The sequence below is a fragment of the Anser anser genome (genome assembly GCF_964211835.1).
Source record: "Anser anser genome assembly, chromosome: 1".
In the NCBI taxonomy this organism is placed as follows: domain Eukaryota; kingdom Metazoa; phylum Chordata; class Aves; order Anseriformes; family Anatidae; genus Anser; species Anser anser.
The window spans coordinates 87,257,559-87,273,522 of record NC_139720.1 but is presented as its reverse complement, the minus strand read 5'-3'; the positions used below and the strand labels follow the sequence as shown (position 1 = coordinate 87,273,522).

Here is a 15,964-nt window from a genome sequence, read left to right as displayed (position 1 = left end):
CTGCACAGCTCTGTAAAAAAATATTTATGATCTTCTTGCACTTAATCATTATAAGTCAAATATTTGAATAGGTAGGGGCAAGCGTTTTGCTAGAATTTGATGATCCCTTTCATATTTATGCTTGGTTACACTTGCTCCACATGTATTTGGATGCTTGGCTGAGGGCAAGAGGGAGGTGAGGGATGAAAAGGACTTAACTTCAGAAGGGGAAGATGGGAGCAAGGAGAGATTAGAGGGGAGAAGAAAGCAAAGGAAGGTTAAAAATGATAACAATTAGGCTAGGGGGGACCAAGAAGAGGCAGAAAAATAAAGCTGGGCCTTTGAAGAGACAGGGGATAGACAGTGAAGCCTCTTATTAAAAATTAAATGGTTGAGTCTGAAGGTAAATGAGGAGCCTGTAATGAAACAATAAATAAAAAGTGGAAGACAGGAAGGAGAGAAATACTTAAAAGGGAAATAAGAGATTTTCACAGGTGTATGCCATTGAGCATGTCAGCAGAGAAGCTCCATAATCACCTTTAATAAGTGACGGGTACTGGGGGCTTTGTAAAAAACAAACAAAGCCCAAACCTTGCAATTATTTGCTCTGGAGGGCTGTTTGCCGTGCTGTGGTCTGTTGGGCCGTGTCCCAGTAGGATGGCTGGGGGCTCTTCAGGAAGGAGGCAGTATGCACAGTTTGCTGGGAAGTCCTGTCCTAGAATCTATATGAACAGTGCTATTTTATTAACCAAAGCCCAGGGTCAGCAATCGTGAACTGTAGGGGTGGAAAGCAGATGTATGACTCTGTTCCTTCAAGGAACAAGGTGGAGTCACGAGGACTTGACTGACCATAGCTTAAAAGAAGGAAGTAGAAGACTTGTGGAGGAGACCAGGCTTCGGTGGTGCATTTTTGTTCATGCTCCACATGAGGATGTGTCACATCTAACTGAAGCCAGTGCAGGGCCATGCTCGGTGTGGTGTTGGGCACCTCAGCAGCTCTTGTAGGGAAAGGACGAGCTTTTGTAGCGACAGGACAAAGGGTGATGGTTTTAAACTAAAAGGAGGTTGGTTTAGATTGTATATAAGGAAGAAATTGTTCACTCAGGGCGGTGAGACCCTGGCACAGGCTGCCCAGAGAAGCTGTGGATGCCCCATCCCTGGAGGTGCTCAAGGCCAGGCTGGATGGGGCTTTGGGCAACCTGGTCTGGTGGGAGGTGTCCCTGCCCATGGCAGGGGGCTGGAGCTGGGTGGTCTTTAAGGTCCCTTCCAACCCAAGCCGTTCTCTGATTGTCAGCCTCCGAGGAATTTTATCTTCCAAACCTTTCTATATTGTTTTGGGGCACTCTCAGCGGTTGGATTTGCATTGGTGACATGAAAGGAATTGGCCTTTCTCTCGCACCATGTGAGGCAGTGAGTTTTGGATTTGGCCTGGGTATCCTTTCCACAGCCTTAATACCCCCTCCCCCATGTGGGCACCTTTAAACTCCTTAAGTTCTCAAAGTAAACTGCATGGATTGAAGTCTGCAGTAAAAACTATTTTAACATGCAAGTATCAGAGGCTGCATTAGTTTAACTGAAATCACTTTGCATGGATTTTTCTGGCATAAACCAGTCCTTAATAGATCCAGGATGTCTGGGGATGATCGAGTACTCAAATAAATTTGTAATGGATTCTAAGGGGAAATGGCTTTCTGTCTCTTTTACGTTGTGTTTTGTTTTTTTAGTGATGGTTAGAAGAATGAACATTTTTCTTAAACAAGGGTCATTTTTTGTCTTTCCTGATCATTTCCCAGCTTGTTTATTTTAGGGGAAGTAGGGCGCAGCAGTGCTGCGTAATTCATTTTGCTGTAGGATGGTGGCATTTGGAAGCACCAGCCTGGCTGAGCTGCCTGCAGTCTCAGGTGAGAGCCCTTTTCCCATCTATGCAAACTGGCTGCAGATGGAAAGTATTTTCCAAGGATTTTTTCTCTCAGCTGTGTTGTAAATAGGAAAAAGGCAGGATTTGGGAGCTTTGAGAGTCCAACAGAAACTTCCTTCCCTCATTGATTTCCCCACTCTTCCTGCTGCGCTGTCATGGTACCACGAGCTCTTTGGTCACCCTGGAGTCTGCCAGGGCACAGGAGACCTGAATACCTAATGTGCTCAAGCAAGGGTTTTGGAAAAAGTACAGAATAATTAAGAAAAAATAAATCTTTCTTATTATTTTAGTGTAGCAGAAAAAGGAACAGGCAAAAGCTATTTTCTTCTTCCTTCTGAAGGTCGTGTTTACAGGAATTTAGCCATGATTTGAAATATGATAGCCTATAAAACTACCGCACTTTATAAGTCTACCTTACAGGGAACAAAACTTCGATAGGCAAGGCAGGAGGACGTGTCCTAGCTGTGCCACGAAACAATGCTCTCGAGTCTACGTTTGGTGTAGGGTGGTTTTTGTTTGTTTGTTTGTGGTGTTGTTGTTGGTTTTGTTTTGGTTTTGTTTGTTTTTAAGTGGATTAATGGTTCCCCCAGATCTAGACGGGATAGTGTGCTGAGTTTTGGTAAGAGTGGCTGATAGTGGGCTGAGTTTTGGTAAGAGTTATTTTATAAAAGAAAGAAGAAAAATGTGAGTAGAGGCACTAGTGAAGCTTGATTTCCTGTGTGCTTTTTTTTTTCTCTGTGGCTGAATTTCTAGGTATCTAATAAAGTGCAATCATTGCTTTTCCTTGATTGGGATATTCCCATGCTTGTCTTCCAGCTTACGTCCTTGGTATCTGAGGTTTGAACAACCACTGCTTTCTCCTCCTCAGAGAAATAGTTATGTGTGGTGGGTATCTACTATGCTTCTCCAGCTATTTCATGAAACCTGTGAGAATTTATTCTGAGACTGCTATCCATCCCTCAGTGTTTGTTGGAGAGCTTTAGCCACTCTCGAAGCAGCTGCCACTTTCCAAAGTTAGGTGAGAGGCAGGCAGGCATGCTCACACTGTCATTTCATGCTTTCGTTTTGTTCAGCCAGGGCAGAATGGTGACGCTCCTGTAGAGCATGCACTGCAAACAGCAAACCTCACCTCCCAGGTACTAAGCTCTGCTCAGGGACTGTGCTCTAACTGGCTCCTGTGCCTCTGAGTGGTACTAACTGCAAGATCAGCCAAGCTCCCATTGTGTGGCAGGAGAAAACCTATTTGAATGGGTTGTGGGTCCGTGCACCTGCCATGAGTTAAATAATTAATCTGCTCTGACCATTTGCCATTGGTGTCCTCTGCTTTCAGCAATGAGGTGATCGCTCGCATCGACTAATCAATCATAATTCTCCATATCGACCTGTGTTGATTTCCAGTTCTCCTTGCTTGCAAAAAGGCCACTTGGATCAGGCAGTTGTGAGAAGTTCTTCCCCCCCAGACAGTACAGAGCAAGGGTGATGCAAGACTGTATATCTTATCAGGCTCCTAATATGTTCTTTATTTGCATGCCATAGCGCATCTGCACGAGAGATCTTGGGCTTTCAAACTTTACAGGTGCTTGTGAGACAAGCTGTTATCTCGGAGCTGGAGAGGGTGAACAGGCACTGAGCAGGCTCAGCTTCAGGCGGAAATCAGGCAGCGCTGGTGGATGGGAAACATCGGTGGCTGAAGCTTTACAGGAAAACCTTTCCTGTTACTGTCTCCTTGAAGCTCGCGTATCTGTAGGAAGATGTTAACCTGAGGATATCTACCAGCAAGAGAAAGTTATAAAAGGTAGTGATACAAGAAGACACTGTCCAAGGGCACTGCTGGGGTGAGAAGTCTGCAGTCTCCTGTCTTTTCCCTATTCCTGTTCAAGAGTCTCTTCAGGCTGATGTGAGCTGGCGATGTTTCCATTGCCGTGTGCCATCCCCAGCCCGCTGGGCACGCAGCAGCCAGCGGAGCATCTGCTGCTCTTCCTGGGCTGGTGTCTCAGCTGGTGAAACTCCACAGCCTGCCTCCGCTGAGGGTACGCACGGAAGCAGCCACGCAAGTGAAATGCTTCGTGCTGGTCATTTTGCCATTTACCTACAGGGTAGTGAATAGCAGCTGGGAAGCTGACAGCTTTCAGCGCCTTTTGCACTGTGATGTGGTGGTGAAACAAGCACTGACGGGGAAAAATGGAGCTGTCTGGAGACCTGGGGACAGCAGTGTGTCAGCTGTGTTTGGCTCTCGCTGAGTAGCTTCACCAGCAGAAGGCTGGAAACACTATAAATAAAGTCCTGGATTCTGCAGGAGTCAGTGGTATTGATCCTGTGCTGGAGACATCGTGGAAACTTCCTATTTACTAGTTTATTCTTGACTTATTTTCATTGCTGCTTTTTTCGTTTGTTTGTTTGCTGCAATGCATTACTTTGATACAGTCTGTGCCTTTGGTTTAATAATAGGTGCGCCAAAAACGTATTTTCTTTATTTTGATGCGCAGTTTATTTCCTGACTGCTTATTTTAAAATGCCTTCTGGCTCTGTACTGCAAAGGATTTGGGATATCCTAGAAAATCTGGGGTACTGACCTCTAGAAGACCTACATGTCCAGACGCTTGCCTTCTGTCCATAATCATCAGTTGTGTGTCTGTGCTGCTGGCTGTGAGCAAGCCATCTTTCTGTGGCACTCCTCGCCTCATGGGGATCTCTTGATGAGCAGGGCTCTGTGGTTGGCATGGGGTTGAGAAGCAGACAGTGACTGTAAAGCCGGAGGAAGTGTCCACCTCTTTCTGCAATGGGTGCTACATTTCAGCATTTAGCATTTGCTGTGGAAGACCACCCGGTGGCTGCTCTGTGGCTAAGTCTGCTGTCAGTGCGAGTTCATTGGGGTTGCACGAAGCTTTTACTCTTCCCCAGCAGTGAAATTTCCCCCAGACAGTCGTCCGCATAAGAGTGGCCCAAGGGCCAAGGCAGGATGCAGCTGCAAGGAGGGCTTTGCTGCTGGCTCGTGCCTCAAGCTGGGAGGAAGCTCACTAAGGGCAGAATTCAGGACCTTCGATCTTTGTGAAATGAGACACCAACAAGCCACAAAAATAGTTGGAATATATAATTTGTACAGCAGGAACTACTGAGTTTCTGCCTGCCTGGTTTAGGAGCCACTGCCTGAGACGGGGTGAGCAAAAGGATTTCTTTGTGTGCCTTGCCAGGGCGATGCAGAACTTCATGACAGAGAGACTTCGTTGTTTCTGTCAACTGATTCTTGCTCGCAGCTTTCCCACTGCCTGTCGTCTTCATCTCCTTCAAGCATAGCACAGGTTGTAGGGAAAAGTGGTGTCCCCTTCTGTAGCTGTGAGGGGTGCTGCTCAAATCTTCCAGACAGTGCTCTTCTACAGGGAGAGCAACTCGGTGGTAGCCAGATGTCTTCGTGTTGATAACCAGAGAGGTGAACAGAATTCTGGGAGAAGGGAAGGGCACTGGGTGCTTTGAAATGCCCAGATCAATGAATATAAAAACAAATACATTTAAAAAAAAATTCAATATAAAGATGCCAAGCACACTCATGCATAAAGTCAACTGGCTGTGTGTGCCTGAGTAGCTTTTCCAGAGTAGTTGATTGCTACACTGGAGCAGGAGAACGCTTTACACAGTCTGAAAATGCGCTTCCAAGCACAGCACTTTGGGTCCTGTCTTCCTGTCCTTATCCCCTGTTCCCCAGATCACCACCACCTAAACTAGAAGAAGCTTGGAGCATGAAGAGCTTAAAGAGGAGAGCTTGCTATTGCCCCATGTGTAAGAGGCAAAATTATAGAAGTACAGTAGAAAGAAAGTCTTTGGGAAAAGGGATTTGCAGTAGTGGACGTTACCTGGATTTATCTGTGCAGCCTGTTTTTGATGGCAGAAGTCTGACACTATTTGACTGAATTTGTGTTGCTTGTCTCAGTTCTGTTTTCTGCAGCCTTTAGTGCAGGAAGAGAGCAGGTGTTCCTCGTGGTTGGAGAGCTTGGACTCCATCCTGCAAGAGCCAGACCGTGCCTTTCATTCATCATGGGGGTGCTAGCTTCAAAATAACAGTTCGGGGCTGCCAAAACCTCATTGGAAGAAGGTAGCTTGGAAATATCCAGAAGAACCAACGTCCTTCATTCCAGCTCCCAGAAATCCCCCAGCTCACGCTGACCTATGGCTCGGTAGATGGCCTGCTGTCTGGTGAAGATGTGTGTTTGTGCAAAGTGTTATAAACAATTCCCATACTCGGAACAGGACCGTTAGAAAAGATTTCTACCGTTAGTTTGTACAGGGTTTTTTTTGTTCTCAGATTTCAAAACTTTCTCTGTTCTATTTATGTGCCACCCTGTGTCTCTCGGCAATCTGCTTAGAGACAAGCATGAAGAAGACGCGATTCTGATCTCTTCTTCCCCGTCCATGCGGCAGAAAGCCAGCATTTTTACTTCATCTTCCCTTGGGAACTTAAGACCCAGACCAGGGCTGAACGGAAATTAGGGCTGTAAAACAGAATAAAACCTAATTCCGTCCTTCCTTTGGTGCTTTGTTTGCGGGGACTGAAATGCTCTGCTTGTGTGTTCAGTAGGAAGGCTGTTTTAGAGGGGATGGATAGGTCAGGGCAGGAGATCCAGGGCCAGCATTTTGGAAGCAAGCACTGCTTGCCCACCTGTGTTGCTGACTTGTGCATGATGCAAAGTGCTCTCCTCCACCGATCAGTGCCGCTTTGATGGTTAACATGTTGGATTGTAGGAGTCATTCAGGACTGCACTAGGTACGTGGCACAGGGATCCATACTCTCAGTTTGGAGCCTCGAGAGTCCTTAATTTAAAAAATGCTCACAGGAATCTTCTCCCAAGTACATCTTGGCCTGGGTTATCTTCCAGCAAAGGGAAAAATAAATTGCTGCTGCCGACCTCAGAGAGCGGCTGGCCAGAGGGGCATGAGAAACTCTGATCCCGTGCTTTGCAGCACGTGGGACGGGCTGGGTCCCAGGAGGCAGGTGGGAGAAAGGAACCTGGTAGGACTCAGACCCTTTGTGATTGCCTAAATGAAGGAACCGCAGCTCTTAACAAGCTCCCCTTGACCTTCTGTGTGATCTCTGCCGGGCTCCTGAAAGGCAGACACTAATCTCTGCAAGCAGCTCCGCGCTCTTATCTCCAGTGCTGCTCCTTCTCTTACACGCGCAGCTGGGGGAGAGAGAGAGGAGAATCCTCCTCGAAAATTGATTGTGGGGAGGGACGGCCCACCTGCCTGAAACACCGCAAACGTGATTACAGCCCCCGGGGAATATGGCCTGAGATGTGCTGTGATTGTTTTGAAATGATACCGCACGGCTCCCTCCCTGCGCAGCTGTTTGTATTGCCTGCCCGCCTGCCCCGAGTACGCTGGGCTGAACAAAATAAGGCTTTTAAAAAAATTGCTGAAAAGAGGATTTTCTAAGCTTTCCACTTCTATCATTTCTTACCTGCGGCTTCTGAGGTGTAAAACATTAAGACAGCATTGCCTACACAGCTTCAGAGGAGCCCAGGCTGCGTCAGCTCTTCGGCTCCATGCGTGCTGGGTATTTTTTGTTCTCCCCGTCTGTTCTGTGGGTCGGGGAGGCTGGGGCTTAGCAGGTTACCCTGTGCCAGCTGAGCCACAGAAAATTCCCACGTCCCTGCTCTTAGCTCTCAAGTGTTGTTAAGTAAAACACATCAGCTTAACCCTGGGTGAAAGAGGTACGTGATGATGTGCTCTGCCCTCGTATTTGTGGTGGCTTAGGCTTGCATTAAGCTGCGGGAGCTAACCGGTGGCTCTCGGGCTTGGGATCAGAGGGAGTGCTAAACCCTCAAAAAGGTGAGTTTCTAAAAGAGGGAGGCAGGTGGAGAGAGAGGGATTTGGGAGCTGATTCACCTTGACTCACTGCCGGAGCTAACTGCCTCTGCCGGCTGTCACCCCGCTGCCTGCAGGGCTGGGTCTCGCAGGGGGACAGGGGGCACAGGCAAAGCCACGAAGCAAGATTGCAAAAAAGTTTTAATAAAATAAGTGTGCATATGTGAGGGATTAGAGGTTTCCCAACACTGCTGTGGCTGGGAGGTGAAGGCAGGCCTTGTGCTCTCTGTACCCCTCAACATGCCCAGCTCTTGGGATCTTTGGTTGTGTGTATTTTGTGATATTTTTTTTTCCTTTTAATGAGGCCACTTGAACTTCTCCACTTAAATTAGCTGTCCTAATAACCAGCTGCTCCTCAGGGTGCTGCGGGACTGGGTGGGTGTAGAGAGGCGAAGCAGCTCGCTGGCAGGAGCCTCCCCTGCGCCCCACCTCAGCTTCGGCAGGAGCAGAGGGGCTGCGTGGCACGTGGGGCGTGCGGATGGGGTGGCTCGGGCACGGAGACACGTCCTAGAGCAGGACCAGGTTGTGCAACAGGGTCCTGCTCCCGCGGCACAGGAGGAGGGCGAGTGACGGGTAGCGTGGACGGGTGCGTGGGGCAGGGCGGGTGTGACTAACGGGCCCAGCGGCAACAAAGGAGAAGTTCAGGCCCTGAGATGGGAAGCTGACCTAACTTGGAGTTTACACATCCTCTATCTGATTCTCTCTCCCCCTTTCTTCTACTTCTTGTTGTTTCTTTTGTTTTTTTCTCTGCCCTTTCCCACTGGCTGTCTGAACTCGTCCAGTTGCTTTGAGAGATGCATTTCTGTCGGTGTAATCACTCCAGCCAGTCATTAACGTACAAACAAGGCTACTATTGTAATCTGAGGATTTATTGCTGCTGCTGTGAAACAACTGCCATGCCATCTTACTTAACTCTTCAGTTCCCTCGCTGCCTGCTGGCAGCAGCTGGGTCGGGAACAGGCTGCCCTCTTAAAGAGCTGCCCGCCTGCAGGCCGAGGATGTGCTGCTTGGCTTTGTTGCCCCGCAGAGTGCCGTGGTGGTGTAACTGCAAGTGGGGCAGCGCTTCGCCATGGATTTCTCGATTGTGAAGCAACCAGAAGTGACTTCAGAGTTCGACTTCGCGTTTGAAACAAGGCTTAAATGTTTACGCTGGGGTTAAAAATGTGTTCCGGTTGCTTTTCTTTGGGCCACAGCTCAAGCTTTGTTCACCCAGTCGGGAGACTGAAGTGAATTCACTGACAAATTTAGAGAAGCGTATGACTTCTTTTTAAAAATGGTTAAAACGTCAGTACTTCTCAGCTGCCTTTCCTTTAAAGCCGTTTTTGACAATCCCTGTGTCTCAGACAAGACAGTGCAGGTTGGGCTTTACCGAAGGAAAGTAATCCCCTACCCAACCAGATTTTTAACACTTGTTAGCGTTTTCCCTGTGGTACCAGAAACCCGTCGTTACGTGCAGGTCGGTGAGGAAGAGGGGAAGTTTGGAGAGCATTTCCCTCCCTGGGCTGCAGGATCTGGAGCAGTTACTGGGAAGTCTTGTTGCTTTCTCTCTGCTGACCTTTTGGGTTGGCTGTTGTAGGAGCTCTGTTCTCCAAATCGTGGGGCATTGCCTTGTCCCCACGCCTCTCTCCGGCGTGATGCAGGAGTTGAGGTACACCCCAGGCCCCTGCCCGTTTCTCTTCGGGATTTAAAACTAAGGCAAGTCGGGGACATTATCAGCGGCATGATGTGCTCGGTTTTATCCCGTTGTGGAAGTGACGTTTGGGGGTCTTTGTTGCTTTTGCAGCATAGCCCAGCATGTGTTTTCCTTCGTGCTGAAGGCATTTCAGGTGGGAGGTGCCCGGAGTGCTGCAGCAGGTAGGGATCGGCATGTGCAGCTAATTGCCAGGAATGAGGGCTGGAGAGGATTCCGCTGCTCATCTAGGTATCTTTTCAGCCTTATCACCACCTCCTGCCGCATGTATGCACACGTATTTGGATCCCATAAGGAATAGAAAGCAGCAGCAGCACGGCGGAGGGGTGAGGATGGGGGCTGCAGCTGGGCGAGGGCAGGTCCCTTCCAGCTGCTCCTCTTGCCTCGGGGCAGCTCCGGTGGTGGACCCCCATCCTTCCTTACGCTGTTGGCAGCAGCAGCATCGTGCCTGATGCGGGGCTGATCACAAAGCACTGCTCACATTCCTGTTAGTGTTGTCGTTTGGTGCCCGCCAGTGCTTTCCTCCAAAGTGGTGGCGTTGGCACCGTGCTTCATCTTGAGCAGCTTGCTTCTGTCTTGCAAGCACAACCAGAGGCATCGGGGAAGGAGGTTGGTGGCACTGAGCTGGGATCCCTGCGGGGCAGCAAGATGTCATGGGGCAGATGGAAACATAACTCTTGCACTAATTCTTTTTAAAATCCAGAGCAGTATTTCTCAGCCAAAAGCAGCTCCCTAGGAGTAGGGAGTGCATGTATTTGTTCTTCCTAAATAGTTCACACTTGACACTTGGCAAGCGTAGCTCTATCCAGACGGTAGGAAGTGGGCAGTTGGGGACACAAGGTAGCACCACGCAGTGCCTCTAAAGCGTATTGGAGGGTAAAAGCAATAATGAAACCCAAGGGAAGAAAAGGCTGGCGGGTTTTTGCTTGGCCCTCGAGATGGCCCTGTGCATAGCTGTGCTGACTACCCTATGTAAGTTGTTTTTCTCCAGAAGAGCCTGCAGGGTAAGGCTACTGCGGTGGTGATTTTTACCAGCTCGGGGCTCTGGCTCCCAGCCTGTTGCTCCTCGTGCATCACCTAACAAGGAAATGGTATCCCAGGCAGGTTTGCTGCCTCGCCTGGGAGTACACAAAACGTTGGTAGCTTTCTGATTTGTGTCCAGCATGTAACGGCTTTGCAGTCCTACTCCTCGGGGGTGATTGGCGTTTTGGATACCTAAGAACAAACCAGAGCCAGCCTAGGGAAAGGGGACACCTGGGTCGTCTATGTCCATGTGAGGTAGAGTTCATGTGGAAATGGGGCTGGTCCTGGGGGCTTGGAGGAAAGCATGTTGGAGAGCTTGAGCTGCGTACCCAGTCCAGGCCAGGGATCTCCAGTCCCTGCTCCAGGTGAACGTAAGCCGGTTCCTTATCCTAAAGTTAACACCTTAGTTCCCAATCTGTAAATACTTCTGTGTAGCTCACCGGGTGCTCCTCGCTTGCACGTTACTGAGGTGTCTGTATCCGAGGTGGGTTTGGCTGGAGCTGCATGCACTAGGGGAGAGGGGAGGACCTCCTGCTCCTTCCTTCCTCCTCCTCCTCCTCGTGGCAGCAGGACACTTGGACTGTCCCTGGCTGGGCCCCTGACACCCTCTAGTGGCAATATTGACGTTTAATATTTCAGAAGCTCTTAAAGCTTGGGGGCTGCGAGCACCCCTCCTGCAGCAGCTGGCGGCTCAGAGGCTAGTAGGAAATGCTGCCTTTCTCTCTCCGTCGACCTGCCAGCTGGGAGCAAGGGGGAGGCCAGGCTGGGGTTGGGGGGAAGCATGATACAGGCTCCTGGGTGGCATGCTGGATAGAGGGGAGAAGGGAGCAGGAGCTGGGCAAGACAGAGAGGGCAAGGGTGGGAGCGGGTCCTCCTGGCTGTGAAGGCAGCCTGCCGAGAGCATCCCCACGCCAGGCTGGTTCAAGATTACAGTCTCAAGGCTGTGTGAACCCCAAAGGCCATACTGATTCATCTAACGGGGAGGATATGGTTGGATTTTTTTCAACCAAAAGAGCACAAGGAGTGCAACACAGTGTGTTGGGCATTATCATAGTCAAATTACAGCCTTCAGCACGCCACCGCCTCCGGATTTTTCTCCAGGAATGCGTTTTGCAATAGCTGTGGTGTGGAAGATGCTAACCCTCCCTCCAGGTTATGACCTGGAAATACGAAGTCCAGTTGGCGAAACGGTGCCTGTGTCAGCCTGTAAGCAGCTCGGGGAATGGGGTGGCAAGCGAGACACGGCCGTGGCCCTACACTCTTCCCGTCCCACCGTGGGAGCCGTGCTTTGCTTTCCCGGGCAGCCGCTGCCGCGGGCTGTGCACGGGGCCCGTGCTGGGACAGGCTTCCTCTTGTCGTCCCAGGGAGCGGGCGGCTCCGTGCCTTGCAGGGCTCTCAGACTGGCTGCGGGAAGGAGGATGGGCAGGCTTTCTTCCCAGAGTGCTGCCTTCACCCCGCGTACCGGCGAAGGGAGGCTGGTGTGTGTAGCAGGCAGCTCTGCCTTTGAAGCAGCTCAGTGGGAAAGTAACTCCAGCAAGATGGTGATCGGGTTTAATTTACCTACCCGATGTAAAAATAAAGTTACGAGAGCCCATGACTGGAGGGCAAAGAGAAGGGAGCTGCACCGCTCTGGAAATCATTTGGAAAGGTTTGAAATGAGAAATTTAAATCTCCTCGTGCAGGCGTGGTGAGCTGGGGAGTTCAGCTGCCGGCTGCGATCACTGCTTTGCTTGGAGTCGGAGGGAAGAGGGGAGAGGAGAAGCGAGGCAGCTCCTGGCTGGCACGGGATGGCGTGGCCAGAGGCTATTGCTGCCCGCGGGCAGGGAGTGGGGAGCCTGGGTGAGGAGGATGAGGGGATGGGAGGCAGGAGGAGACATGGCTGCGGGGATGAGGGCAATGGCCGTAAATGAGTCTTACCAGGTATTTTCCCTGCTGGGACAGTAAATTCCCTGGTTAGAGCATGCTTGGTCAAAGCAAATGCTCTGGGCTGAGCTGGACGAGAAAAAATTCCCTTTCATTTACTCCATCCTGTGGCTTTCTTCTTCTCTCTCTCCTGCTTTGAATTTCCTGCCATAAATAATGCCAGCGGTTGTCCTCAGGGCAACTGATTGCTTTCTGTAGCAGTGCCTGAATGAAACAGATGCAGCTTTTGGCAACGTAACCAATTTTGTCAGATCCTCCAGTGTTGTCAATGAAACTGAGCTGAGATGTGTTAATTATATTCCGCTGGTGCATGGTGAAACCGTGGGCATTAACAGGTTCACTGGCGCTGCCTTGTCTGCAGACTTGGAAAGGAGGCTTGCCGTATCCTCTCCATATGATGTTTCTTGAGACAGCAAAATTTATAAATAGCTCTTTTTAAGAAAGCCTGCCTTCTAGTAGCGGGACCTCCTGCTACAATTGAGATACTCGCTAAAATTAAGCAAATCTGTGGTGCTGCAGGGTTTTTTTCATCCTAATTTTAGTGGCTGTTCGCTGTAAATCCAGCTGTGTGGTCTTTTCTGCTGTCACTCATGGACTGCAGGTATTTGGGGATGATTGTCTTTTTATTTGGGGCTAGTTATGAGCTGGCAGGCCTTTGCTAATCCTCATGATTAATTACAACTGTAAAAAGAGACCTCTCCCCTAGCTCTCCTTTAACGTATCCAGGCTGTGGCCCCTCTCCTGGGTCAGCATCTCGGCGTTCCTAACCCTAACGCTGTGCTTCTCCGTCCCCCTCCGCTGCAGTGATCCCCGACTCGCTGCGAGTGACCGCGGTCCCGCAGACGCTGCACAAGGTGGAGCGCGACTCCCTGGAGCTGAAGTGCGAGGTGTCCAAGAGCACGGCCCAGCACAGCCACGTCTCCATCGCCTGGTACCGGCAGCGAGGCGGCGAGGCGCCCGTGGAGGTCATCTCCCTCAGCCGCGATTTCGTCCTGCGGGCCGGGGGCTCCTACGCCCAGCGGCAGGCCACGGGGGACGTCCGCTTGGACAAGGTGGGCGAGACCACCTCGAAGCTCACCATCTACAACCTCCACCCGTCAGATCAAGGCGAGTTCTACTGCGAGGCGGCTGAGTGGATCCAGGACCCGGACAAGTCGTGGTACGCCATGACCCGCAAGCGTTCTCAGGGCACCATCGTCAACGTGCAAGCCACCGGTCAGTGTCTTCTCTCTCTTTCCTTGCTTGTCCGGGTGGTGGGAAGAAGCAGAGGAGGTGGAAAACAGGGCTGTGCGTTGTTAGGTGACTCCGGTGCTGACCCAAGCAGGGAGCAATGCACACCACAGCTTTTTACCATCTAAACAAATGAGTCTGCAAGGCCAGCTGCAGAGCTCCCCTAGGTCTGATCACACCTAATGCTGGAGCAAGGCCTGCAAAGCCGTGCCTGGTCTGGGACTTGACTGTTTCACACTGTGGTTCTCTCTTGACTCCGCAGTGGGGTTTGTGGTCTCCTCAGATAAGCCCAGTTGCCTCTTGGGGTGAACCCATGGAAAGCAGCTGTTCCTGGGAGGGTTGCGGAGGTCTCTCACTGCAGGTTACCCAAGTGGGGCCAGGCTAGGTCCTCTTCTCTTGGCACTGCTGAGACCTGGACCGGTGGTATCTTCTACCACACCACAGCAAGAGGGCTTGGTGGCAGCCCCTGCTGTCTGACATAGCCAGCGGTCTGGGCTGAAACGGGAGCTAAGGCATACATACAGCTTACACGGCTGGTGCTAGCACAGGCAATGAGAATTTGGGGAAGTGAGGAGATAAGAGTGACACATCAGAAATTTAAACTAAAACTTTGAGCAAACACTTCTGTATTGCCTGAGGCCCATTTGCAAGTCAAAATCCTTCTCACAGCCAGCAGCACAGGTTCCTGCTAAGGATCTAAAAACCCAGATGAGCTCTTTTGTCCTCTCAGATATCCCTAAAAGCCCTGCCTTTCAGTCCCAGCAATCTGGGATGAGTAGGACTGGGCTCCAGCTCACATCCCGTGGTGCCGCTGGATCCCAGTGTCACAGCAGAGCTGCTCCCGGGTGGAAAGGCTGGGGAAAAGGTGATTTGGCTGGGGAGGCCTTGCAGCTTTTGCTTCTTACAGACAAAGCAAGCCGCTCACCCCTCCACCTTGGAGGTGCATGTGTCCAAGGGGTGATGACCATGCAGTCTGGCAGGTTGCAGCCACCTCGCGTGAGGTGTGCTGCTCTCCAGGTGGGCTTTGCCACGCTGACATGAGCTGGTCTGTTTCTCCCCAGATAAGGAGTTCAGTGTCCGGCTGGAGACGGAGAAGCGGACGTACATCGTGGGCGAGCCAGTGGAGTTTCGGTGCATCCTGGAGGCACAGAATGTCCCTGACCGCTACTTCTCCATCTCCTGGGCCTTCAACAGCTCCCTCATCGCCAGCCTGGGGCCCAACGCCGTGCCGGTGCTCAACAACGAGTTTGCCCAGCGCGAGGCCCTGGGCCAGCTCAAGGTAGCCAAAGAAAGCGACAACGTTTTTGTGCTGAAGATCTACCGCCTCCGCCTCGAGGACAGTGGCAAGTACAACTGCCGGGTGACCGAGCGGGAGAAGACTGTGACGGGGGACTTCATCGACAAGGAGAGCAAGCGGCCCAAGAACATCCCCATCACCGTCCTGCCGCTCAGTAAGTAGAGACCTGCCTGCTCCATCCCGGGATGCTGCCAAGGGCCTTGCTCTGCTGGGCAGCTAGCTGGTGAGGCTGTGGTGTGTCCAGCCCAAATCAGACTTCGGAAGGGGAATGGGGAGGATAAGAGTTTGTGTGCTGTGGAGGCTTGAAATCCCAACTGGCAAGTCTTTTTGGAGGGGAAGGGGAACAGTAGAGCAAGGGGGATTGTGCTGCTCAGGTTCGTGAGTGGGGAAACGTGTCCCCACCTTGGTGATCACTCCAACCTGGCAGTTGTGGTCTTGAGGTGAAGGTGTGTGTGACAGCCTCTGGCTTGCTCCTCGCACCTCTACCCTCTGCACGAAGCTGGGCGCCCTGAAGTATACAGCAGGCGTAACGGGGAGACTGGATTGTCCCTGCTTTATCCTAAGAGCTGCTGGGTTCCTGCAGGCTCTGGCTGTTGTTCAGCTGTCGTGAAAGACACTGGGGTTGCACCCTGCACTGGGAAAAAATAAGGTTCACCTGCTCCTCAAGCCCTAGTTCTCTCTTCAGCATGGAGCCCTGTTGTGGTCACTGTGTGTCTGCCAACCCTGGTGAAAACAACCCTGCCAGAGGCTCGCCTGAGTGCCTTTTGTGTTTATCAGGCAAATGTGATAAATACGTGAAAGGCAGGGTGAGAGAAGAGGGTCAACTGACTCATTCCTCCTTTGTTTTGCTCTCTCGAACTCAGGTAGCCGCAGCATGGCGAACCAGGCAAGTGTTGCCCAGGTTACCCTAGCTGCAGGGTTTGACCAAGCAGATGGGAAGCTGACAGGATTTTGTGCAGCGTCTGTCTCCTGTGTCTTAGGCTTGTAGGGAAATGCAGCCCTTTCCTCAAGCTTTTTTTTCCTCCTCATTTCTCCAAAAGAAATTCTA

At 51.0% G+C, this 15,964-nt stretch overlaps 1 protein-coding gene across 1 annotated transcript in view; it reads left to right on the top strand.

Annotated features, from left to right (window-relative positions):
- The window catches only part of IGSF3 (immunoglobulin superfamily member 3), an 86,760-nt gene that overhangs the window by 40,990 nt on the left and 29,806 nt on the right, over window positions 1-15,964 (top strand). Inside the window, exons 3-4 of the mRNA XM_083806057.1 lie at window positions 13,194-13,604; window positions 14,681-15,070. Of these exons, the coding sequence (XP_083662183.1) occupies window positions 13,194-13,604; window positions 14,681-15,070 (801 nt within the window). The remainder of the gene's footprint in view (window positions 1-13,193; window positions 13,605-14,680; window positions 15,071-15,964) is intronic.